At 51.1% G+C, this 24,613-nt stretch overlaps 1 protein-coding gene across 15 annotated transcripts; it reads left to right on the plus strand.

Moving 5' to 3' along the window:
• The first annotated feature begins 674 nt into the window (after window positions 1-674).
• CPEB1 (cytoplasmic polyadenylation element binding protein 1) lies at window positions 675-24,507 on the plus strand. 15 transcript variants are annotated; one of them, XM_015872736.3, is made up of 12 exons: window positions 675-820; window positions 1,152-1,329; window positions 6,853-7,041; window positions 18,538-18,764; window positions 19,114-19,363; window positions 19,476-19,589; window positions 19,763-19,867; window positions 20,786-20,922; window positions 21,592-21,790; window positions 23,191-23,285; window positions 23,451-23,531; window positions 23,773-24,507. In XM_015872736.3, exons 1-12 carry the CDS (start codon window positions 806-808, stop codon window positions 23,881-23,883), a joined length of 1,701 nt encoding a protein of 566 aa, XP_015728222.1. In that variant the 5' UTR covers window positions 675-805; the 3' UTR covers window positions 23,884-24,507. The 15 variants fall into 15 exon arrangements, with proteins under 15 accessions (XP_015728222.1, XP_015728225.1, XP_085372107.1 ...); XM_015872739.3 differs by having other exon boundaries at window positions 689-820; window positions 19,763-19,852; XM_085515981.1 differs by lacking the exon at window positions 675-820 and adding an exon at window positions 868-915 and having other exon boundaries at window positions 19,763-19,852.
• The last annotated feature ends 106 nt before the right edge of the window (window positions 24,508-24,613 follow it).

The following is a 24,613-nucleotide window of genomic DNA, read 5'->3' on the forward strand; positions in this document are numbered from 1 at the left end:
CGCAGCCTTCCTGTAGGTGTGGAGTGGGAATGACTTTTTCCTGTAGGTGTGTAACCATTCTTCACTAGGAGAGTGGTTAGGTCCTGGAACAGGCTGCCCAGGGAGGTTGTGGATGCCTCGTCCTTGGAGGTGTTCAAGGCCAGGTTGGACGGGGCCCTGGGCAACCTGATCTAGTAAATGTGTATGTTTGGTGGCCCTGCCAGGCAGGGGGTTGGAACTACATGATCCTTGAGGTCCCTTCCAACCCGGCTCATTCTGTGATTCTGCGTGATTCTGAGTGGGGTGTGCACAGGAAAGGGAATGACTCAGAATCACAGAATTATCAAGGTTGGAAAAGACCTAGAAGATCATCGAGTCCAACCATCACCAACACTTCCCAGTTCAATCATATCCCTCAACACTCTTCACACTGATGGCGATAGAGATGGGAGAACAGCTTTAAACTATCAGGAGGGATGTGGAGGTGAGGTGTGAGGGCACCCAGAGGCGGTGAGGCGCTGTGCTCCCCATCCCCAGAGGTGACGAGGACACGGGTGGGCCCTGGGTAAGGCTGGAGCTCCATCATGGCGCCGGTCCGTTCCAAGCCGAGCCGAACGCTCGCTGTGTGCTGGCTCCCCGTGAGGCCGCCAGGTGTTCCCGCACTCCCGGCTGACGAGCACAGCTGCGCCTCGCCACAGGGACCGGGACAACGGCCCGAGGGGGCGCGAGGCGGCGCCGCGCGCATGCGCGCCGGGCCATAAAAGGCCGCGGTGCTGCGGGGCGCTGCCTGCAGCCGCTCCGACCGCGCTCCCGCCCGGCAGCGCTCATGGCCTTCCCGCCGGTGAGCGAGCAGCGAGCATGCGCGGTAACGGGGAGGAGGGGAGCGGGGGGGAGAGAGAGCACCGCCGTCACGTGACTCCGCACGTGGGCGGTGGGGTGAGCGCCGGGCGGGAGCGGGGAGCTGAGGAGATTGGGCGGGAAAGGCGGCGCTGAGGAGAGCGTCGGGGGCGGCCCCGAGGGTGGGGGGGGGGGGGATCGCTGTGATTGCCCACGGGTAATGGGGAACTTGAGCCTAAAACAGGACGGTGAAGTGACCTGAGGCTTACAGGGGTTTTAAAGCGGGCTGATAGTCGCTGCCCTGCTCGCCACTGATGCTCCTTCTCTCTTTCCAGAAGGAAGACAGAGGGAGGAGCGTAAAGGACTGCTGGGACAGCCCAGATGCCCCTGCCCTTTCCACTTGCAGCAATGCAGATATATTCCGCAGGATAAATGCCATGCTGGACAACTCTTTGGACTTCAGTGGTGTCTGCACCACTCCTATGACTAAAAGCAAGCGCGATGCCTTGCCAGGTGACGTAGCTGTGGCAGTGGTGTGGCAGGCCCTACTCCTGCAGCCTGGGGGCAGCGGGAGCACTCTGCTTTCCACTTGATTTGCTTTAGAACACGAGGCTGTGTGCCAAAATGAGCAGTGTTGGGCTCAGAGTTACTTTAGTGTAACTAAAGGATGTGCTCTTGTCCCTTTAGAGTTGGGGAGGTCTGCTAGAAAATGTACCTGCCCACAGCCTGGTGTTGCTGGTGCAGCAGTGCTTGTGTCAAGGCTTTGGGTCCTGGCCAGAGCACTGATGGACCCCATAAGTCAGAGGCAGGAAGAGCAATCTCTATTACTGGCCATTATTGGAAGCAAACAGGTTCTCTAGACCTGTCTCAAATCAAAATGGGAAGTAAAGGGAAAAACCTCATCAACTGGTAACCTTGTAAACTGGCAGGATCCACTTGCAGCTGCTCTTGGTGGCAGGTTTTCTTAACTCTCCAGGTGCAGGAAGTTGCAAACTGGTGTCTAACGGATATGGTGGCTGCTTATGTAGTGCAGTTTTGTTCTGAACTAGCACAGTGACTGCTACCAGGTAACTTCCAGCGCAGCTTAATCTCCTGAGTATTTAAAGGGTTTAGCCCTGTGCACCAGGGGCTGATCTGGCCATGTGATCTGCGCTGTCATTGCAGAAATGCCAGAGGGAGTGTGGATTGTTCCCTTCTAGGTAGAGATCTATACCCGACGTGGCTGGTGGAACAGCTCTGGAGATGCATTGTCAGCTTCTGAGAGGTTGCGTAGCGAATATTAACTCATTCTGGTCAGTGTTATGGTTATTAATGCTTTTGTAGAGGCTGCTGTTGAACTGTTAGACTCAGAGTAGCTGTCAGTATTGCATGTAGTCTTGATGTGCTGGAAGGGCAAGGGAGTAATAAACCCATGATGCTGCTGGGATGTGGTGCCTCTGTTGGGAACTGCATAAAGTTTCTTGGGAGAGATGTGCTTCAGCAGGGGAAATCCTTGCACTTCAAATCTATTTGTAGTCCTCAAGCTTCTCAGTTGTTTCCTCAGGTCAAACTGAATTTATCCTGGATTGGATGTGTGTTTAAGCAATGCCATTCAGCAGTAAGAGGATTATACGCAGTGGAGGAGGGACTGCAGGAGTTCGTGGCCTTTTGCTAACATGGGGTCAAGGTGTGCTGGTCAGAATGACATCAGACTGAGTAATATACGGCAAAAGCCTCATTCATGCTTTTGTTTCTGACGCATTTGGAAAGTTACTAGGCAGAGCTATATGGCAAAGGGACTGCTGTAAGAGACTTACTTGGGCATACCCAATGTTAAAGATCACCTTGCAGTTGTTGATATTCCTTGGTGAACTTAAATGCTTTGTCAATATGATTGGAGTTGTGAGGCCCTGACTGCTGTGTGGTTTTTATGTTAGACCTCCTTATGGGTGCTTGCTCCTAGAACTTCCCAGACATAAGGCTCAGGTCAGGCTGGTGCTGTAGGGCACAGTGTGGTAGTGCAACTGTAGAACTTGTCTGGTGGCTTTGGAGACAGGATTGTTTCCAAATAGCTGCTTCTCTCCAGAGAACCAGCCTTGAAAGGCAGAGCTTCCTCACTGTGGTGGCATGCGTGCTCAGCCCAGTCTGGGTAAGGAGATGAGCAAAGCCAGTCTTTAACTAGCTTTTGTCGTATGGCTTTTTCAGATGAAGTCGTTTGCCAGTCTTGAAAGCCAGGCGTTGCTGGGTGGAAGGTGCCGCTGCAAGTTTTGGTTAAGAAAGCTAAAACAGCTTTGGAAATTGCCAGTCTGTTCTGTAGGCACCGTGTCCGGCTTAATTAAGTAGAACAGAGAGTAAAGCTCCTTCTCTTTAGCCTTTGTTTGCTCACCTGGCTAAACTGACCGGAGTTTCATCTCAAGCAAGCAGGCTTAAGATGGCTAACAAGTACTCTAAATATAGCCATTATTTTGTTGTAAATCAACCACCCATTGTGCAGGGTGGGAGTGCCTTGAGGTGCCAAATTGTGTGTAAAGCTGATGGTGCGGCCCATCAGCCCGTAATGATTCCAAGTATCTGCTTTACCTAAGAAAAACTAAAGGACAAATGCAAACTAAATCTGCTTCCTGCCCACTCTCAATTGCAGTTAGCTAATGGCATCTCTTATTGAGCCACCCACAAAGTACTCCATGGTACAACAATGTGAGTGCCTGTGTTCTTCACAGCCTTGCAGCCACCAGCATATGTGCCAGGAGCACTGGATGTGAGGGGACAAAATGCTGTGAATGTGCTGTGAATGGTCATCTGCACGTGGCCCTGCTTAGGTTAAATGAGGTGTCAGCTGCACCCAGGCTGCACTGAGGGCTGTTCTGCTTTCCCAAGTAAATTCTGTATGCCTGGTATGTGAGGCTGGGATAACTAAATTTGGTACCTATGCACCCTTGAAAGAGGCGATGTCCGCTGCCTTTGACACGTGCTGAAGATGCAGTGGGCTTCCTGTGGGTCTCCTGACCTGCTGTGCTGGTGAGGTGCGCAGTCAGGTTTTGATGCAGTAGTCCTACAGCAGTCCCTTGCTTGGTGAGGTAAGTGAAGCAGCAGCTCGGTTGCAGCCTGTGTAGCTTCCTGAATTGTTGGTTGCATCTGCTCAGGTGCTTGTGGTAACCAAAATAAGGCAGATGCCTTTAAAGAGATGGTTCCTGTGGCACCAGATTTCTCTACTTAGCATCTTCCCTGTAATCTGGAAGACTCTTAGTTGTGCAACTAGTAGGTTTATGCCTAAGAAGAGCTTTCCTAAGCCCCCAGTGATCCTTGGTTGTACCTGAGAAGTCCCACTGGCTCATCCTCTAAAGGCTTTTGCTGAAGATTTATTTTAGTCTTGTGTGCAAATCATATTTGAGAAGCTTAATTTTCACAGGTGCAACTCCTAGCCTTTGGAACTAGAGGGATAAAAGATGGGAAAGGCAAAAGGGTGCCTCTGCTGTGACCCATTTGGCTTAGAAATGCTCACTTTGTCTTCTGCTTTGCTGGACTGGATTTAAAAGGTCAACCTTGAGCAGTGCTGTTGTGCACCAAGATGTCTTGGAGTGTCAGTGAGCCTTTCTTTCTGCTTTGCAGCCTGGTTGTGTATATATGCCCTACTCTTGAGAGCCTTGTTTGTGGAAGTCTTAGCAGTGTTCTGCTACAAAGGAGTGGGAGGGTGGGAGACCTCCATGTGGCTGCAGCCTGTGTTTAATGCAGGTGGGCTTAATCACTCTACTTCCAGCTCTTCCTCACACTACAAGCTCAGTGCCTTGTTCTCTCCATGCAGGTTTAGGTTGTAATTTCCTAAGTACTCTTATGTTTCAAATGCCTGGCTGGTGCAGCCACACTACATACCAGACTGAGGAAAGGAGCCAGGCTACAGCTAACTCCTGGTGGTGTGGCTTTAACTACATGGGCTCCCTAGCCCAGCTGGGGAACTGTTAATCTGGTTTGAGTGGGGAGTGGAGGGAATGGGGGCAGGTGGCTGCAGCCTGTGTAAGCCAGCTGGTGGGGTTGAACCTAAGGGCTGACCTGTGCTGAGATGCAGCTTGTTAGGAGGTCTTGTGCTAAGGACCTCAGAATGCGGCTGAAACAAAACCCAGCTGGCTTGGGCACAAGCCCAGTGCAGCAATGCAGCTCCCTCTGCCAGCGTGGTTGGGTTCCAGCGGTAGCTCCAGGAGAAGTCCAGGTTGCAACATTTGGGCTTGGAAAAGGCTGCAGCAAAGCATTGGGTTGCAAAGTGAAACTAATATTTGGTAGGAACGTACTTGCAACTAACTTGAGGTTGTGATTGTTTGGACTGAATTTCTGTAGGAAATTAATCCCATCTGCCCCATGTCCTGCTTGCCAGAAGATTGTGTGATCAGGGCTGTTCTTGAAGGTGGTAGAGAACCTGGTGATGAGATCCTGCTGCCCACAGGGAAGGTGGTTTGCCCTTGCCAGGGCTGTGGGCTTGAGCAGAGCACTTGTGCATTGCCATAATCACAGCAATGCTGCATATTCATATGGGCGAGTTGTGGTTGCTGTGGGAACTGAGTTGTCTGAGCAATGTGCTTTTGTCCTCTTCTCCCTACAGCTGGGTTGCTAATGCTTTTAGGGCTTGTCCAAAAGGAAAAACTTTACTGGAGGAAGAAATGCAGGAAACACCCAGTTGAAGATGCTGTGTGATACTGTCAGAAAAATACTCTGTGCTGTTACAGGTGCTTGGTTGAAATGTGACCAAGTTGGTGCTGCAGCTTGCACTGGTAATTTTAAGGGAGCAGGAGAATGTGTGGATGCTATCCCAGTCAGGTCCTGTACTGTTCTGCCCTGTCACATCCTGACCATGGAGCATGGGCTCCTGAAACCACCATAGGATGAAAGTGAGGGCCTCACCTTCATGCCAGCTGAATGGAAGAGGACTCTGGGGTGTCTGGGATGGCATGTGAAGGGATAATGTGATGGGCTGGAGCTGCGAGTGGTGCATGCAGGGTGCACATATGATGGCACGGTGGGAGGGAAGGGGGCAGGGGGAGGAGGAGACAGCTGCCACAGCCGAGGAGCCAGCTTATAAATACCCTCTGACTCAGATATTTGGAGCATCGTGTGGTTTCATCAGCCCCCAGATCCTACACGAAGCTAGAATTTGCAGGCTATGAACCTGCTGTTTCCTTAGGCTGTTGGCACAGGCTTAAACCGAGGCAGGAGCCTGCTGTCTCCAGTACTGTGGGCTTGTGCAGGGAGGGGAGGGATGGGGGAGACCAGCGGGTGGAAGGGAAATAGGCCGCGGAAAATCCCGATGGGAAATGGGATCGGTGTGCAGCACTCACACGGACTGGAGCGGGATAACATGCTCAGTAGTTTGGGGGGCTGGGGGTGTGTGAAGGTTATCCTTGTTACTCAGTGGTAAACAATGCAGAGTCAGGGTGACAGAGTGGCTGAGCCGAACAGATGATGCTAGCAGAATTGTGAAGCTTTGCGTTGGGCTCTGAATTGGAGCCAGCAGCTGGAGGCTGTCCAGGACTAAAGTGTTTTTTGGGTTTTGTGGGTGGAAGGGAGGCGGGGACGGGAGAGCTGGGTAGCACTCAAACTAACTGTCTGCTTTGTCGTTGCTGGGGGGATTGCTGTCTGCTGTGCTGTGGAGCTCTGCTTTGTGCTGCTTGGCTTACCAGAGCTGTGTCCCTTCCCTCCTCCTGCTTGCTGCCTTCTTTTTCGGGGGAATCCATCCTTTCTTCTTACCTCTATCTTGTAAGAGCTGATGCGGTTCTGTTGCATGGCTGAGTGACGTCACTGTCAGCACAGTAAGCATCAGCAGCCTGGTCACATGCTGACCCAGTCAGTAATGCAGGCGGGATAGGAAGGTGGAGGGGCTGAGGGGGTGGGGGGGGCTAGATCCTGGACATATGGTGGCCCTTCCTTTTGGGGTGCGACTGCTGGCTGTGGTGGCAGCAGCTTCAGAGCAGCACAAGACCTGCCGTGGGGCTTAATGCTTTGGAAAACTCCTTTTGAAAGAAAAAAGCAGCCCTGAACTCTCCAGCTTCTGTTTGTTCTCCATCTGAGCAGACTTCCAGGACTCTGACGAAGCAGCGGCGAGCAGGATGCTTTTCCCCACATCCACGCAAGAGTCTTCCCGCGGCCTCCCTGACACCAATGACCTGTGCCTTGGCCTGCAGTCCCTCAGCCTTACGGGGTGGGACAGACCTTGGAGCACCCAGGACTCTGATGCTGCTGCACAAACTAGCCCGCAATCCGGTGAGTCTGCTGATTCGTGCTGCAACAGTTGTTGGATTAATTTGTTTTGGGTTTTTTTTGCCCTTTTTAAGCTAATGCTGAGTGTAATAGAGTGCTGGTAGCTACTGGTGGGGGTTTATCAGCCTCTACCGCTTGTGTAATGTGGTGAGGGCAGGGTTGAGTTGGGAAGCTGTGCCACAGCCCCTTTTGCTCTGCTGTCTGTTAGCTGCATGCAGAAGTGCCTGGGCTGGCAGAGGAATAATGCAACAGAGCAGGAACGTTCTCCCTGGGTGGGTTGGGGGTGTGGTGCCTTGGAGCTGAGCATGCCAGCTGTGAGCAGAGATCAACTTTGCAGCCAGCAGAAATCCCTGGTGATTGGCAGGATGTGTGCTTGCAGAGGGACACCCTTGCCACAACAGCACCTGGCTCTGTGTTCGGGGCCAAGCTGCCTGCAGCATTTGGAGAGACACTTTCTTGCTTCTGCTAAATGACTGCTCTGAGGAGACGCAGCAGAATGGCTTCTTGTTTTTAACTCCTGTGGCCCTGCGCAAACCTGTGTGATCAGCTGCTTGTGAGATAGCAGCCTTGCTGTTGCCTTGCCCTTCCCTCAGTCCTACCCAGTCTGCTCTCAGTTCTGGTGGGGCAGGGAGCTGCTTGGAGTACCTAGCACCATGCGGGAGTCAGAACTCTTGCTGAAGCACCAGTCCTCTGTAAAGCTGCGTGTGTGCAGGAGGAGGAAGGGGTGTTACATGCATGACATCTCCCTGGATTTGGGGATCTGGCTGTGATAGAGAGGCATTAATTTATTTTCCAGCCCCATAGGGTTGTAAGAGCAGCTCTGCAAGCACTGCTGTGCTCTTTCAAGTATCAGTCCGTGGAAAGATCTAGTGCTTTGGCAGAGTTTGTACAAGTTCAGTCTGGTTGCTACAGAAACTCATCCCTTTATAGCAGCGTGCTGTTGCTTTGTTAAAAGGGCAGTGCATTTCTGCACAGATTGGGGTGACACAGGAGGCTCCAGGCATGAAGTTGCTGCTGTTAGGAATGTAGATACCTCCCGGGCCTACCCACATCCAGTTTCTGTAATGCAGGGAATGCAAGCTGAAGTGTGAGCCCTGGCACAGGTGCTCAGGTTTGTTACAGTCATGCTGCAGCAGCTCTAGTCTTGCTCTGCTGTAGCACATGGTCCTCAGGGTTTCCCCTAGTGAGCAAGGGAATACCATGCTCTTGCTACGTGTCCTTCAGTCATTGCCTGCTGAAAAATCATGGGATGATGGGGATATAAAGAGCTCTTTGCATAGCCTGTCCTAAGGCACCTGCACTGATAACTTCAATTTCCACCATTTGTTATTTCTGGTATTTCCTTGGAACTGGAGGTGGGGGTGGCTGGGGTGTAAACCAGCTCAAATGCAACTGTGCTCCTTACCCCAGAGAGTCTCAGGCTGTATGACAAAAGCTGTCATGTTCCTGAGATGGCATTTGCCCCTCTCCATCCCTCCTTGCCTTCAGGATGTGCAGTGGTAAGGCCAGAAGTGCTTGTTGTCATGCTTGTGTGTTAATTTCCTTCTTCAAGAAGTGTAGAGAAGTGTAGTGCTGGTATCTGTGCATGGCTGCATGTAGCTTAAGCCTGCCCACACCTCCCACGTCTGCAGAGCCAGAGCTTCTGCTCTCTGAATGCCCTGGAGTAGCAACACAGATCGCCTTGGGAGGCTGTGTAGCTTGGGAGCCTCCTGAGGAAGGCTGCAGAGCTCCTCTCTGAGCGGTGAGGGAGTGTTCCTGTATCTGAATGCTGTACAAGTCCCAGCAGCTGATGTTTACAGCATCCCGGCTGTGCCATGGCTGGAAGAGGGAGGACGTAAGCAGGGTGCTGCCATGTCTGGGTGCTCCTGATGCCTGGACTTGCAGCCTGGGCTTCTCCAGTGGTGTGTCCTGCAGGCAAGTGTGTCAACAGTGGACTGTGTCTAGGGGCTGGGTGAGGATGGTGTTGCTGTGCTACTGGCAGCCGACCATTGGAAGGTTCCAGCAGTGACTCAGCTGCACAGACCCACGGGGAGGTGGTTAGAAGAGTGGAAGTGTGTTGTTTTTTTTTTGTTGGTTTTTTTTTTTAAATGTAAAAACCTAACAATCAGGCTAAAAATACTGCTAATGTGATCCCCTGCAGTGCCTGTACTTGAGTACTGATGAGCTGGTACCTTCTCTGCTGTGAGTGCAGAGCTCTGAGCCAAAGGGAAGGACCTACTGGCTGCAGACTTTCTGGGTCACCTTGTGCACCTTGAGCAGTGCCATGTTGCAGGACTGGGTGCTGTGATGAGGTATAGTGAGGGTGGTTTGTATGCTCCTGTCCCACTTGCCAAAGGGATGCTGAAATGCCTGTGTGCAGACCAGGCTGTTTGCAGTGTGCCTTTCTTCTGGGTGCAGTGCCGTAATGCGCTGTGGATATGTCCTTAGCCCTTGAGAGCATGCCAGCTGCACTGCCAGGCCCTGAAGCTGGTGTCTGAGAGAGCCTCTCTGGGAGGCAGCAGCTGCTGCAGGCTGGAGCTGTTTGCATCTATTGGCTGTAGGAGTGAACTGCTGTCTCATAGCAGAGAAGGCACATCAAGCCCACTGCTGCCACTAGGTCTGTCAGGCTAGAGGTACTTCATTCAGCCACAGACAGCTGCACTGTGGCCTAGGGAGGGGCTTTAGCAGGAAACTGACCTCAAGTGCTTCCAGTTCTGGAATCCCAGCTGCATTTCTAGAGGCAAGGTTTCCCCTTCTTTCAGGTATCTCACATCAGGCAACAGCTTGCATCAAGTTCTGTCTTTATGGCAGCCAGTGAGGTGGGACAGCTCTTGGTGGTGATATCCTTTATTTTCCCTGTTCCTACAGGAGTGCAAGCAGTGCAGTGTTATTCCAGCTTGCCCCAAGAACTGAGCAAATCCACATATGGATTTCTTGTCTCCCTGGACAGCTTGGGCTGGCTTGCCTGGTCTGTCCTGCATAGGGTTAGCTTCAACTTATGTGGAACAGGCAGTCTTACCTACTGGGAAAGTATTTTAGAAGCAGTCTGTTAAAGTGGGTCTTAGCAGTTAGCAGGTGCACTGGAGGAGTTTTCTGTGCTGTTCCCCTGAGCGTGCTCTGGGTCTCTGTCCTGTGTTGCATCTGGTTACTGGCTGACAGATTCTGGCCCAGATGCGGGTGGTGCTTGGGGTCATTTCTAGCCTTCTGCTTTGTTCACATCATTGTAAACAGAAGGAGCTTGTTCCTTTAGCCTCCCTTAACAGATCACCAGCCTCTAGGACTGCACTGTAGGCTGCTACCAGTGCTTTGGGGAATTGCTGGTGATGGCTTTGCCTACTGAAGGCCTGAACACCCTCTTTGGGTAAGGATGGCCTGAACAGATAAGCAGTTCCTAAATATCACCGAATTCCTAAGCATCACCCTGGTAGAACAGCAAATTCTACCTTATCTTGAATCTGCTCTGGAAGCTGCAGCTCCAGCTGCATAGATACCCTTTACTGCCATCTCATCCTGCAAGGTTACAGCTCTAGTGCTGGGAAATGAGCAGAGGTAGTTCTCAGTTCTTAATTTTCCTGCTTCCTGGAGTGCAGCAACTTTCTTCTTCAGCAAACGTGAATGTACCAGTTATCTGTGGCTGCTTGAAATCTGGGCTGGAGCTGCAGGCAAGCTGTTGTGCATTGCCTGGATGAGAGTTAAAGCCTCTGTGTGGAGTCTGCCAGGTAAAACCCCATCTCCTGAAGGAGGATGTCTCTTGAAAGATGAGAGCTGTTGCACAGGTGGAAACACAGCATTTCCATGGACTCCTGGCCTAATGTCTTGTGAACAGTGAGGGGGACTTGTGAGCTGCTCCCTGAGGACAGGACTGGCTGCTTTCAAACTGTTCTTAGCATACCATGTACATGGCAGCAGGTAACTGAGAAGTCCTGTTCTCCAGATCTGGTTAGCTTTGGCAGCAGGAAGCACCTTGCTTTCTGTGGTGTAGTACTAACTGTAGCTGTGGCACAGACCAGGGTTGAGATTGGAGACTTGCAGTACCCTGCACTTGGCCTTAGTGAACTTCATTAGGTTTTTGTGGGCCCGCTTCTCCAGCATGTCCAGGTCCTTCTGCATGGCTTCCCTTCCCTCCGATGGATCAGCTGCACTGCTCAGCTTAGTATCATCTGCAGACTTGTGGAGTGCAAACTTTATATTTGGAGATTAATTACAATTAAATGTGGTAATGGAAGATATCTTGTGCTCAAAGCTGGGAGCTGGCTTGGCTTGTGTGGTCTCCTGTTTGGCTGTTGCATTTGTGCAGTACCTACACAATGCCCTTACAGGAAATTTTTTGCATACCCTCATAGCTTCAGTAGGGCTTTTTGGAGAACACACTCAGTGAGGATGTTAATGTGCACTTGTCGTGAGGGTATTTCAGCAACTTCATGGGCTGATTTCCCAGCTGTGCTGTGGAATAGAAAGCACAGCGCACTTGACAAATACAGGCTGTTCATGTAGAAGCAGTTTTTTATCTTTAGCAGAATAACGTATGTATCAAAGAAGCACAAGTATCAAAACGTTGAGTTTGCAATTGGTTTCTAGCAGAAGTTGCTCTTAATCTAGTTCTTAGAGCTTCCATTTGAGCAGCTTTTCCCAAACAGGTTTATTTTCTACTTGTGCTGATGCTGTAAAAGAGAAGATGCAAGTGGGTGACCAACTTAAACAGAAACCTAACCAGCATCTCTTCTTAGATCCAGCAAGAATGGGAGTTGATCAGGGTAGCTCTTGTCTTGCGCTGGAGGCAGCATGCAGGAGTAGGGGTGCACCAATAGGAGTCCCTTTCCTTCTGGAGAGAAGGATGTCATTTTGCGTTCCTCAGAGCATCCCAAGGGGTTGTTGCTGCTGCCTGGCCATTGGAGGTAGCAGAAGAGTGCGAGGTTAATAGTCATCCCCAAAATTGTACAAAATAAGGCAGGTAAGTCTTCTTCCAACCTGCGTGCCACTGGATGTCTGAGCAGTGGGAGGGATGCCTGCTGGGCAGAGAAGCTGTGAGAGACTTGGTCTGCTGCCACCTTTGGGTCAAGTTTGTGAATGACTTTTGTTGCTGCTGAGGCACTGGGGACACAGGTGAACCAGCAGGGCAGTCTCTGGCAGTTTGTGGCAGCTGAAATCCCTCTGAGCAGACTTTTTGTGCTGTTGCTGTAAGAGGGGGTAGCAGGTGTTGGGGGGTAGGTTGGGTTGGAGGGGACTTCACTTCTGGAAGTTCTCATCCATACTGCAGCTGCCCAGAGCGGAGAGAAAACTACTGAAGCATGGCTGCTCTGACCCTGCCTGGCCATGGGCTTGAGACAAATCACCAGTGTCTCACTGAGCTGGAGCTGGCTTGGAAATATCCACCGGCTCCCAAAAAGCGCAGAGCTGTGACAACATGGGACTCAGTAAACAGGATGGGGACAGTGCCCTCCTGCTGGATGGGGTCCCTCCAGCCAGTGCCCTGTCTTTGTGCCTGGTGTCTGCCTCTTGGAGCTCCTCTGTTGCATTGTTCCCTTATATGCTGGCAAAACCGCTGAATCACAGGTGATGGCTGTGCTGCTGCCAGCTCAGGCTTGTGATTGGGACCGCAGACTGTCTTTAGTTGCTCTTCCTTTGCTGCAGCCTGCTGCCTCACCCAGACATCCTCTGAAGAACTTTTCTGAAGCCTGGTATCCCGATTGACTTGACACCCCCACAAACTGTGATGCAGCTGAGCAATGAAAATGAGTCAGCTTCAGCCTTGATATCACAGAAGCTAACACATGCTGCAGAATTTGCACCCTGGGTGCTGCAGCAGATAATTGAGAGGAGTTTAGTTCTTAAATATAGAAGTGTTTGTTCTTGTGGCTTGCAGATCTGAGGCTTGTTGTGTGGAATTTGACCTGAATATGTTGGCTTTTAAATTTCTCCAGGATTGATACATGTTAGACCTTGCTGTATTTCAGTGTTCTGATCTCTTTAAAGACGAAGTTGTGGCAGCCTACTTAATGAGTTTTGCCTGCATACTTGTAAAATCCTGGGTTGTATTTAGCTGTCCTTACTGATTTTAGATCTACCCTAGGCATCTGTTTTCCCCTCCCAGAAATATCATACTAAATTCCCTGCGTGAAGGAGCTGTCAAGTATGTTGTCAGCCAGGTCCTGCTTGCTCAGAGCAGGAGGAGGGTCTGTGCTCACAAACATTAATAAGCAAAAGGCGACAAGCCTCTGTTCCTGCTGCTGTTGTTTCCATTTCTCAGGGCATGCTGGGGAAGTGACTTAGCACGTTGGTGCCAGAACCAAGAATAGACCTCAGGTGTCCTGACTCTAATTCTGTGGTTCAGCTGTGGGATCATGCTGCTTTTTTTTTTTTCTATTCCCCTGCCTCATTTGTTGCAAACCAGAAATAGCTGCCTGAATATCCTCAGTTCTTCTTTGTCCCAAATGAAGAATCTGTCAGAGCAGAGGTTCCTCTTCTATAGTTCAGAAACAAAAAGGGCTGTGTGAAAGTTACTATTTACATGTTGTTTGCTACGGGCAGATGATGCTTGCAGATCTGGATGTTGCTTTCCTTAGATGTTGGCATTTGGTATGAGGTGACTGAGGCTTCTGTTGTGATGTTACAGTCCTGCTTAAGGTGAATCTTCCCAGCATGGCAGTGATTTTTCTCAATCACTATTGGGAGCATAGTGAAATGAAGAGGGTTTGAGCCAGTCCTCAGGAGGTATCCATGCTCAGATTGGTGGTGCTGGGTCTGGCTTTGGTGAGGTCTGAACGTGTAAGGCTGCAAAATCCCCTTCAGCCTCCATGTCCTGTGGCTGCTGTGCTTAGGAAGAAGGGTTTTTTTTTGTTGTTGTTAGTGTTTGTCTGCTGCAGATTTTGCCCATTTCTTTTTTTCAGTGGCCACAGGTGTTCTGGCTCCCCCAGGCAGTGTGATGCTCAGTGTATACAGGCAAGTGCTAAAACTTGGCTTTGGGTTAGTCTGCAGTGTGGATTGCTCCATCCCTGTGGTGAGCAGCCTAGCATGGTGGAAGGGGGAGAACTGGCTTTGGCAGCCTGCTTGGCTGCATCACTGCTGTGACTACAGAGGCGTTAGCTGTAGCTGTAGGAGGTGGTTAAGGTGCCCGTTTGCCTTTCAGACATGCAAATGTTTCTCATACCATGAAGCTGCCTGGTGTCTGTGGGAGGTGCTGCTTTTTGGCTGACTAAAACATTCAGCCTTTTCCCACCCCACCAGGGTAGAGTCTGGTTGGGCAGTAGAAACTGCGGACGAGCTGTTTTTCTGGAACTGCAGCAGGGTATTGTTTGGGACATCAGCCCTTTTTTCCCCTCTACAGGCTTATTTGACAAATGACAAAGAAACTGCACTGTGTTCAGTCCCCAGGGCCTTGATCACACTGCTTCCCTCCTCTGCCACTGTGCCTCAAATGCGTGTATGGCACTGGGCACAGCAGATGTCAGTAAGTAGAAGGTAGAAGCGTGGTGGCTCTGAAAGCCACCGCCTCTGCCCTGCTTGTCCTGATATGTGTTCCTCTTCATTTCTTTACCCCTGCACCCACAAGGAGGTAAGGACAGTGGGGCAGGCTTTCTCTAACCTTGCTGGTGCCGTCAGCCTGCAAAAGCAGCCATCTGAAGGGCTCAGTGTTGCTGACCTGCTCATGCAAGCTCTGGTCCCTTCTGAATAGGCCGTCTCCAGCTCTGCGTGAGCTTTCAAAGGCTGCAATATGTATTTAGAGCGTGACTTCAAAAAGTGGGTGCCTGTGCTTATCTAGTGCTTGGTGCCAAAAGCAGCATCATGTACACATCAAGAAATGTCTGGCACCTGCATGCTTGTAATGCAGAGATCCAGGGCCTGGCATACTGCTGGGCTTAGCAGGAGTGTCTTGTGGGTGCCCAGAGTTACATGTGCGTGTTTGGGGGGGAGCTGAGAACAGTGTTTCTGTTGGGAAGATCTTGAGCAAAAGGACACAGAAGTGTGATGTGTGTTCTTGCACTGAGCAGAGCTCATTTTCTAGAGGACTTGTCTGGAACTGATACACCATGCAGCAGAGGTGCTGCTGTGATTGCAGCTGTGCTGAATGTGCTTGTTCTGTTGTGTGGTCTCTTGCAGCCTGAAGCGGAGACAGGTGTCATCAGTGGGAACACAGCTCAACAGTGGCAGAACTTTCTACTGCCAGGATTAGGAATTCAGTTACCAGTGCTTATCTTAAGGTCTTACTCAAGACAGTGGAGTGTTTTTTGTTACCAGCATAGTGGTAATGTGTTTTTTATTTATCCAGAGTCCTTCCCTAAGCTGCTAGCAGTAGTAAGCCTGGCTATGCAGGGCTCATCTTTACATCTGCTTCTTGTGAAATATATTTGGTCAAAACTACCAGGAAGGTCTAATCCTTAAGTGGCTGTAAATCATTGTACTCAGGGAAGAAAGCCATATTTCCTTAATGCCAAGTGCATTACATTGCAAACCTAGCTGGAGCGTGGAAGAATAAAAAGCGAGATGGGCTGTGTTGGGTATTGGATGTCTTGCTGTTGGGGTGCCTTTCCCAGGGTGTATGCCACCAACTGTGGTCTGCTCTGGTGGAGCAGGATAAGTTCATGGCAGCTCAGTGGCTGGTGTGCAGAGTTAAGGGGTTAAATGGAGTTTACAGGACAGAATTAGCTGGAAGAAGCTGAGCTTGTGGCTGTATGCTCCTGCTGTGAAACATGTGGCTTGGGCATCTTGGGTGTGATGGATTCAAGATGTTTGTGTCTTGGAGCCCCAAGATGGTGTAGGAGTGAAGAGGGCACATAGCACCAGTGCTGCTATGATGGCATTTGTGAGGAGAAGCTCCAGCAAGGAACAGGACTAGATCCTCATTCTCTAGAGAGCGACCTGAGCACCTGCTGTATGGAGTAGTGCCACACTGGTGTCAAGACTGCTTTTAAATCTGTCAGTGTCTGGCTGACGTGCTCAGAGATGGAGCACGCTGGCTCCGAATTCAGTCATTAGAGCTGCAGCAGTGAGTCAAAAGTCAGAGCAGAGTTTCTATTAAAAGCTATTGGTTTTTCTGTCCACTGCAAAGGAGAGTTGGCATGTGCCTCTCTTGCAGCTCTGAGCAGAGGACTGAAAAGTTCCAGAAGGTTTCTGTGACCCGCTGTGCTCCATACGCTGTTGCTGCTGTCAAAGGGAATCATGTTGACCCTCAGATTGAAATTTCCAGCATAAGTGTGAAAAATACTTAGTTGCTTGCAATTTGCTGCTCAGACTAAGTGGACTGGGGAGGGGGAAATATTGTCTGTCTGCATTTCCACTTCAGGATCTCCAGGGATGCCCTTGATACCAGAAGTTGCTGATGCATCTTGCTTATGCACTAAAGATGGTTCAAGTCTCCTCTTCTGCAGGAAGGCAGGAGGGACAAGGCAACGTCCCAGAAAGAACGGTGTTTTTATTGAGTGGCCCAGATCATCTGAGTGCAGGGAGCTGCCTGCATTTGGGTACTCTGGGGCAGTGGAGATGTGCGGAAGGAAGCAAGGTCTGGCCTCCAGTGCCAGTGTTTCCTGGGCTATCTGCAGAGGCTGGCTCCAGGGAGTGCAACGTTGATTGCTTGACAGATGCAGAGGAACAAGCAGTGAGCCTGGCTTGCAGCTCTGCCTCCTCATGTCCCTGAGGGCTGCTGTGTTCTTCCAAACCCTTGGACCATCTGGGGTCTTGTGGGGTCTCTCAGAAGCTCGGCATGCAGAGCTGTTAGGAAGCTTCTGGAATAAATAAAATCCATCTGTATTAACAGCAGGATGCCAGTGCTTTCAGAACCAGAGATTACTTGTTGCCAACTTGGTGGTAGGTGCTGCAATTCAGCTGCCCTGTGCTTTTCAGATGCCTGAGCACTTGACCCCTTAAAAGGCCAATAGTCCTGCTGCTCTCGGACACTCCTGCTGGTCTTATTGTTTTCCTAGCTGCAGTGACATCCCAGCAGTCCTGGGAGAAAATTCATCAGCAGTGGCTTTAGCAAGTCAGTGTGGGGCAGTGTGGATGAAGGTGAAACCCCTGAGCTCCTGAGAACAATTCAGGGCGGTTCTGCTTTGCCCTTGACCCCTTGCTGCTGCAACCTGGTTGAGGTGCTGCTCCTGTGACTTCAGAGGTAGTGCTGTGACTAGGAGTGGAGTTTCAGGGCTGTGTTGCCTGCTAGGAGGAGGGCATCAGTGCTGGAGTGCTTGCCAGCCATGAGGCTTGGGCCGTGGGATCAGCTGCTTTGCTGACTCCTGTAGTGTTTAGTGACTAATCAGATTTTTGAGCCTGCTTAACAAATTCAGCTGTCTCCTTTGAACAATATGCTGGCTGTATTTTTAAATGCAATCACGTGGCTTTGGAGAAGTCGGCGAACCAGCGTAGCGCAGCTTGCCTGGGCTGGGAGATGCTCTGCCCAGCTCTGTGCTGTGACAAGGAGGGAGCAGCCTCCTCCCGGCTGTAAGCTGCCTGCAGCAGCTCTCCCTCGGTTTGCTGCTTCTCCTCTTGAGTCCCGCTGCTTGTAAGTACTGCTGAGGCTTGCTGTGGCTGTGGTGTTGTACTGACTGTTGCTGGTTTGGGTGTGAGTTCTGCTGCAGGGGGGAGTTGAGCAGATACTCAGAAAGCTCCCTGTCTGGCGGTCTGTTTCCAAGTACCTTTTTGGCACAGTGCTTAGTCCAGCCCTGTGCTGTGGCTGAAGTGTGTGGAAGGGGAGGGGCTGGTGCCTCTGCTAGGGAAACTTTCAGAGGTAAAGCCCTACAAATGTGCAGGGGGCTGTGGGTCCAGCAGTGAGCTCCTGTGGATCAGTTCTGCCTTATTTTCTTGGGAACCAGCTTGTGCCAGGCTGGGTTTCCTGTTGATGTTTTGAGATTGCTTACTGCGTAGCATGGAAGTAGAGATGGCAGCTTCCAGCAGGTGTGGGGATTGGGCCTGGTGTGACCTCTCTCCCTGCTTTGGGCAGCTTTCTCTGACTCTGGGGCAGTGCTAGTACCTACTGATTGTAGTGTTCCTCAGTGTGATAGTGTTTTTTTGTTACTTACCTGTTCTGGGGACACTGTTAAATTGTTACTCATTCTGTACAAGAGCTCCTGAAAACCTGGGTTAAGACCTGAGATCAGGTAGTTAGGAGGCTATCAAGTGGATCCCAAATTTTCTTCCCTGAAAACTGAAAGCTTCGGGGCAGGCTGCCTTGTTTTGCAGCCTCTGAATAATTAAAACCATTTCTGAATGCTTTGCTCTTTTTGTTGAGTTTGGGGACATGCTCAGCTTGCTGAGACTTGCTCCTCTTGAATAGAGCTGGCTGGGGCCGTGGCCTCCATGGGATGCATGTGGCCAAGTACAGGCTGCCTTCCCTCTCATGCTGGTCTGCAGAGCAGGGAGCTGAGTGCCCCTGGATGTTCCAGCACTCAGCTTGCTTCATAACAAGGCATTTTCTTTTTCCTCCTCAGCAGAAGGGAAGATCTACTGTGTGGGGAAGCAGTCTGTTGCATACTTGTCTATTGGCTCTTGTACACAAGTCTGACTTCAAAAACATGGGCTGTTTCTCTCTTGCAGTTCTCAACATGCTGAGTAGCCCTCTGGGGAGTGTCCTGGGGAAGCCCCCACTGGGTTTCCTGCCCCTCGACCCCATTGGCTCAGACATATCAGAAAAGTTTCCTGTGCCGGCACTAAGGAATTCCCGCCTGGATTCCCGCTCCATTCTGGACTCTCGTTCCAGCAGCCCTTCTGACTCAGACACCAGCGGGTTCAGCTCGGGCTCTGACCACCTCTCGGACTTGATTGTAAGTTTGGGCCCTACATTTGCTCTCTGCAGCCTGGTTCTCTGCTTTGTGGCACCTCTCCACGCTTCTGGAGAGTGCAGGTGTGCAGGGCTAGTGTCAGTGGGTACAGCTGCCTCCAGCCTGGGCTCCTCTTGAGCTCCTTTCTGTGCCATTTATTGTCCTTCTGTTTTGTCTGTACCCCTCTGTAGGCCCACTTTTTCTAGAGTAAAATGGGTCTAGCCTGCTCAGGCTCCCTGAAGTGCAGCTAAATTTGGAAGCCAGCAAGCAAGGCGAGCATCTATCTCGCTGACCCAGTCTGTGCTTGTGTCCTGCTTGGAAGACTGGTTCTTATGTGGGTTTTCTCTTGCAGTCAAGCCTTCGCATCTCCCCACCTCTGCCCTTCCTGCCCCTTAGTGGGGTGTCAAGAGACCCCCTCAAGATGGGAGTGGGATCACGGATGGAACAAGATCAAGCTGCCTTGGCTACAGTCACTTCCCCCCCAGCCAGTGCATCAAAAAGATGGCCTGGAGCTTCTGCGTGGCCTTCCTGGGATCTCCTGGACACTCCAGAAGATCCCTTCAGTATTGAAAGAGAAGCCAGGCTGCACAGGCAAGCAGCAGGTAATTAAAATAGTGGGTCTTAGCTGGCTTCAGTAACTGTGTTTACTTAGAGTCTTATGGGGGAGTGGGAAGTGTGTGCTCCTGTTCTGAGCTCTGCTTGTGTTTGTCCAAGCTGTGAATGAAGCAACCTGCACCTGGAGTGGGCAGCTGCCCCCAAGAAACTACAAGAACCCTGTCTACTCCTGCAAAGTGTTCCTAGGGGGAGTCCCATGGGACATCACAGAAGGTGAGCAGCCTGCATCCAGGTGCTCCTGCCTTGGCTGGGCACCAGGTGGGCTTTTTATTCTCCATGGGGTGCTGTTGCCAGCCCCTGTAGCTCATGGTGGGAGGCAGGGAGCTGGAGCAATATGGGGGTGTAGGTGTTTGTAAAGACACTGACTTCTTTCCTCCCATATGCAGTTGGACTGATCAACACCTTCCGTGCATTTGGCTCACTGAGTGTGCAGTGGCCTGGTAAGGATGGCAAACACCCACGCTGCCCTCCCAAAGGTAATATGCCTAAAGGTAATAGCGACACGGTAGGGTTACTTTTTTCCCATGCTATGTTACAGCACAGATGCTGGGATGGTATGGCTGCATGCTGGTGACTGGATGGTACTGAGCACCCTAGGGTAAACGTCTCACTCTCACCTGAGTCAGCACTGGGGCTGCAGAGCACTGTCACCTCTGGCCTGTCCCTAGCAGGGATGGGTTGAAGCACTGGGGTGCGAAACACCTGTTGATGCTTCTAGAGACTAGTATGGGTCCATTCTGCTCTGGTTGTGGCTGCTATTCTCTGCCAGTGCAAGCACCCAAGACACACACACCCTTGGCATGAAGTGTGTGGTGAATGCAAAAGTTCGCAGAAAGCGGTGGGTACCAGTGAGGTGAGCAACCTCTGGGCTAAATCCTGAAGTTGTTGGGTTGATATGTAAGCCGTAATGAGCTTCAGCATGACAAACATGGTGACTGGTATATAGGCTGGCAGTGTCTAATGGCCTTGCTTGATCACCAGAGTGATGTGAGATATTGAGTGCTGGCACTGACAGTGATGTAGAGCTCTGCTTTGAAGTTTCTGGGCTCAGACATCTGATGTGCAAAGCCAAACCTACTCTCCTGCAGCCTGTGCTGTGGCCAGGCCCATTGTGGCCCCTTGTCACATCTAGATGTGGCTGTGTAAAGAGGCTGTGACATAGATGACCCTGAGTACAGGTATCTTCTGATGGAGAGGTAGGCTTTTCTCCAGCTCTGAATGTCAATAGTAGATCTTGCCTGTAGTACTTGAGCAGGAGCCTCCTGCAAGAAGGGATTGGGCAGAGCAACAGAGATGCAGTGCAGATGCTGAAAGTACTGGCAGTTATTCTGAAGGAATCTGAAAACTGAGGTGATCCTTTGTCCTTTACCGCAGTCCTAATGCTGTTTTTCTACCTTTAACCTCCACAGGGTACGTTTACCTGGTGTTTGAATCAGAGAAGTCTGTGCGTGCTCTGCTGCAGGCATGCTCACAGGACCTGCTGAGCCCCGATGGGCTCAGTGAGTACTATTTCAAGATGTCCAGCCGCAGAATGCGCTGCAAAGAGGTGAGCAGGCACACCATTTCTGCATACGCTCATTCTGCAGAGATACTTATTGTGCTCTAGTCCTTACTAAACTCTGCCTGCTTCCAGAAGGGATGAGTTTGGTGCTTACTGCAGGCAGACACTGCAGGTGCTGCCCTGTGCGGGAGCGAGGCCTTAAATGTAGATCAGGTACTACTTACAAGTTTGTAGAGTTAAAGAATCAAGATTCAGCTCACCTAGACAGGTACAAACTAATTGCACTCCAGACAGCTTTCCTGTTGTCTGGCTATTGGCACACTTCTGTGCCTGGTGATTTAGCTCTGGCAGAAGCTGCTCCTCTTCAGAGCCCTGTATCAGCTGTCTAGCAGATGGAAGCTCCTGTTGGAGTTGGCAGTGGGTGGTTTTGTCAATCCCTTTCAACAATAAGCTTCTGAGCTAGGAATGTAAGGTAAAATTGGTCATGCATGGGTTGTTCCCTGGCTGCCAGTCCCAGTGGACTGACCTGTGTTTTGGATTCCACTTTGAAAGCAGAGCAGGGTGGTGTGTGTTCTCCTTGCTCCAGAACTGCTGTGACTTGGATGTGGACACTGAACAACTTTAATTAAAGAGGCATTTGCAAACTGGGGGTGAAGTCTTGAGGGCCTGGGCTGGTTCCTGCTGGCTTACTGACCTGCTTGCACACCATTTCAGGTGCAGGTGATCCCGTGGGTGCTGGCAGACAGTAACTTTGTGCGCAGCCCCTCCCAGCGGCTGGATCCCAGCAAAACTGTGTTTGTGGGGGCTCTGCATGGGATGCTGAATGCAGAGGCCCTGGCAGCTGTCATGTGTGACCTGTTTGGAGGGGTGATCTATGCTGGCATTGACACGGACAAGCACAAGTACCCCATTGGTGAGTGCTCACTCCACTGTGGTACACTTGAAGATGCCTAGGCTGCAAACAGTGCCTGCTGCTTGATCCCATAGTGAGTTCTGGGGAGCAAGCAGCTAGCAGGACAGGCAGCCATCCCTGGGAGTGGATGTCCCACAAGGATGTAGGGATGCAAGTCGAGCCTTGGGTGTGCTGACGGAGCCTGGCAACTGGAAGGTCCTGGGTTGTTCTGCAGCAGCTTGGGGTTTTTGACACCTTCAGTCACTGCTGAAGGGCTTTCTGCCCTGGTTCAGTGCTGTGCACAGCCAGTCAGTCAGCTGCCAATGATCCTGACATGCTGTTTGGCACTGTCCTTACACAGCTTTCAGACTTCTGGTCAAGGTTTGTGTCCAAGGCCTGGGTTTAGGATATGTTTGTGGTACTAGATGTTGAAGTGGCTTTTGGGGGGTAGTCCTGAGAAGTGGGGAATGGAGGTAGACTGTAAGCTTGTTGTTCCCATAAGACTGTATGAAGTCTCGAATCCTTGCCCAGCAACAAGCTGTTCTGTGCTGGCAGCATTAGGGCCTAGAGCACAACCTTGAAGCCTCCTTGTGCTGAGCTCAGGTCATTCCCTCCAGTGAGAGAGATCTGGCTCTGAACAGCAGATTTCTGCTTCAGCTTTGTGGAGTTAGAGCTGTAGCAGTGTGAGCTGAGCTCAGTAAATGAACTGTGCTTTCACTTGGTTTAAGGGTGGCTGAAGTCTCAGCACAGGAGACACTGCTCCAGACTCCCCTGACGGTCTCTGCATTGGCAGAAGGCTCATGAAGGCAGCAACATGCCTCCTGCTGAGTGCTCTCAGGCAGAGTCAGGTTGTATGATGAATCAGTGCCTGACTATGGTCATGAGGAGTTGCAGAAGGGGGGCCGCAAGCCCTTGGAGTTAGAAGAGAGCCACTGCCCTGGGTGTATGTGACCTTGGAGAGAAGAATCCCCTGAGCCCAGCTGTGATTCTTAAGTGCAGCTTAATGCCCAGAGCAGCCCCTGGCATCCACCCAGCACTGCAGGACTGGCTGGGGGGCCTGGACAAAGCATAAACGTATTCTGAGCAATGCCTTCAGCTCCAGCTGCCAGCATACAGGAGCATTGTGTCAGTCAGAGCTTCTGTTAAGCTAACAAAGATAACTTGTAGGTAAGCATGGGTTGGTTTTTCTGCAGCATAATAAAACTTGGCTGGGAACAAGTGGTGCAGGAGCACTGCTGGCTGCCAGCAAGGATGCAAAATGCAGGACTCTGGGATGAGTGGGAGGCTTAAAATAAAAACTGCTGAGCTGTCTCAGCACCAGCTTATTTCAGGAGCACTGCCACATCCTAACCAGCCACTGAGTGTGCTTCCTGCCCCTGGGCACTGCCTTGGACTAACACTTGTGCTCTGGCTTCTCCCAGGGTCTGGCCGCGTCACCTTCAACAACCAGCGCAGCTACCTGAAGGCAGTGACTGCTGCGTTTGTAGAAATCAAAACCACCAAGTTCACTAAAAAGGTGAGAGGAGTGGGGTGGATGGAGAGCTGAGCATGTAGGGGATGGGTGCTGCTGCTGGGGCACCCTGAGCAGCACGGCCCTGTGTCCCTCTGAAGCTGCTCCAGGTGGTCCTGCTGGGTCTGCGTTGTCTCTTATTTTGTGCTGACTGCCTGGTTTCTGGTGCAGGTTCAGATCGACCCGTACCTGGAGGACTCCATGTGCCAAGTGTGCAGCAGTCAGCCTGGCCCTTTCTTCTGCAGGGACCAGGTAATGTTTCCTCCTGGCAGTGCTGTGTGGATGAGCAGGCTCTGCTTTTCACAACTGGGGTGCCTGGGGTCGTGTGTTGTCCTTGCCAAGTGCTGCTTGGAGGATGGGGTGCGGTGCTGAAGCAGGAGCCCCAGGCTGCACACAGCCTTTGGAGGTCTCTGCTGGTTGTGGGAGCAGGGAGGGGGGGGTTGGCTGTCAGCCCATCCTGACTGGCATTGTTTCCCCCCTGCTTTCCCTGCAGATCTGCTTCAAGTACTTCTGCCGCTCCTGCTGGCACTGGCAGCACTCCATGGAGGTCCTGCGTCACCACCGCCCGCTGATGCGCAACCAGAAGAACGGGGACTCCAGCTAAAGTGGCAGTCGGGGTGCGGGCGTGGGGGAAAGTCCTTTTGTTAACCTGCCAAGCGGAGAGCGCACGAGCGTGCCTGCTGGTGCCAGACCCAGGCTGGGAACGCGCTTCCTGAGGACTAATGGGATAATCTTACATTCACGTTTGCACTTGCTGGTCTTTTTGTTTCTGCACTAATGCACAGTGAGTTTTGTCGGGTTTTGTTTGGGGTTTTTTTTGGGGGGGGGAGGAGTGTCCCCTCGCTCAAGTGATTCTGCAGTTCCCAGACTTTGGTTCCTAGTTTGACGAGAAGCAAAAAGGGCCGCGTTGTTGAGAAGGTGTTGATGCAGATGCCTTCACTTAGGATTTTTATTTATTAAAGGCGCTTTTTTACATTCCTTGCAATACTGATGGTAATAATGCAGGTCTCATTGGCTCCATTTTTTTGCAGTTGCCATACAGTGCCTTTCCATTCATTTAACCCCCATCTGAACGGCATAAACTGAATGTTCAGCTGGCGTTTTTTACTGTAACAACAAAAGGAGACTTTGCTCTTCATTTAAACCAAATCATATTTCATATTTTACGCTCAAGGGTTTTTACCAGTTCCTTTTTACACTCTTAAAACAGTTTTTAAGTCGTTTGAAACGAGAGATTTTTTTCTTTCCTGGCAGCTTTTAACATTATTGCAATTAGTGTCTGGGGGCTGCTGGCGGGATGTTGTAAATCGGGGCGTTTGCAACAGAAACAGGAC

Source organism: Coturnix japonica, chromosome 14, assembly GCF_054131305.1.
Source record: "Coturnix japonica strain WE chromosome 14, WE-NBRP24, whole genome shotgun sequence".
In the NCBI taxonomy this organism is placed as follows: Eukaryota; Metazoa; Chordata; class Aves; order Galliformes; family Phasianidae; genus Coturnix; species Coturnix japonica.

What these genes read in the sequence shown, in the direction of transcription:
- CPEB1 (XM_015872735.3), top strand. Translation starts at nt 1,131, where the DNA reads ATGCTCCTTCTCTCTTTCCAGAAGGAAGACAGAGGGAGGAGCGTAAAG. An exon ending in CAAGCACAAGTACCCCATTG is followed by an intron (nt 21,791 to 23,190) that starts GTGAGTGCTCAC and finishes GGCTTCTCCCAG; the next exon opens with GGTCTGGCCGCGTCACCTTC. An exon ending in CCACCAAGTTCACTAAAAAG is followed by an intron (nt 23,286 to 23,450) that starts GTGAGAGGAGTG and finishes TTTCTGGTGCAG; the next exon opens with GTTCAGATCGACCCGTACCT.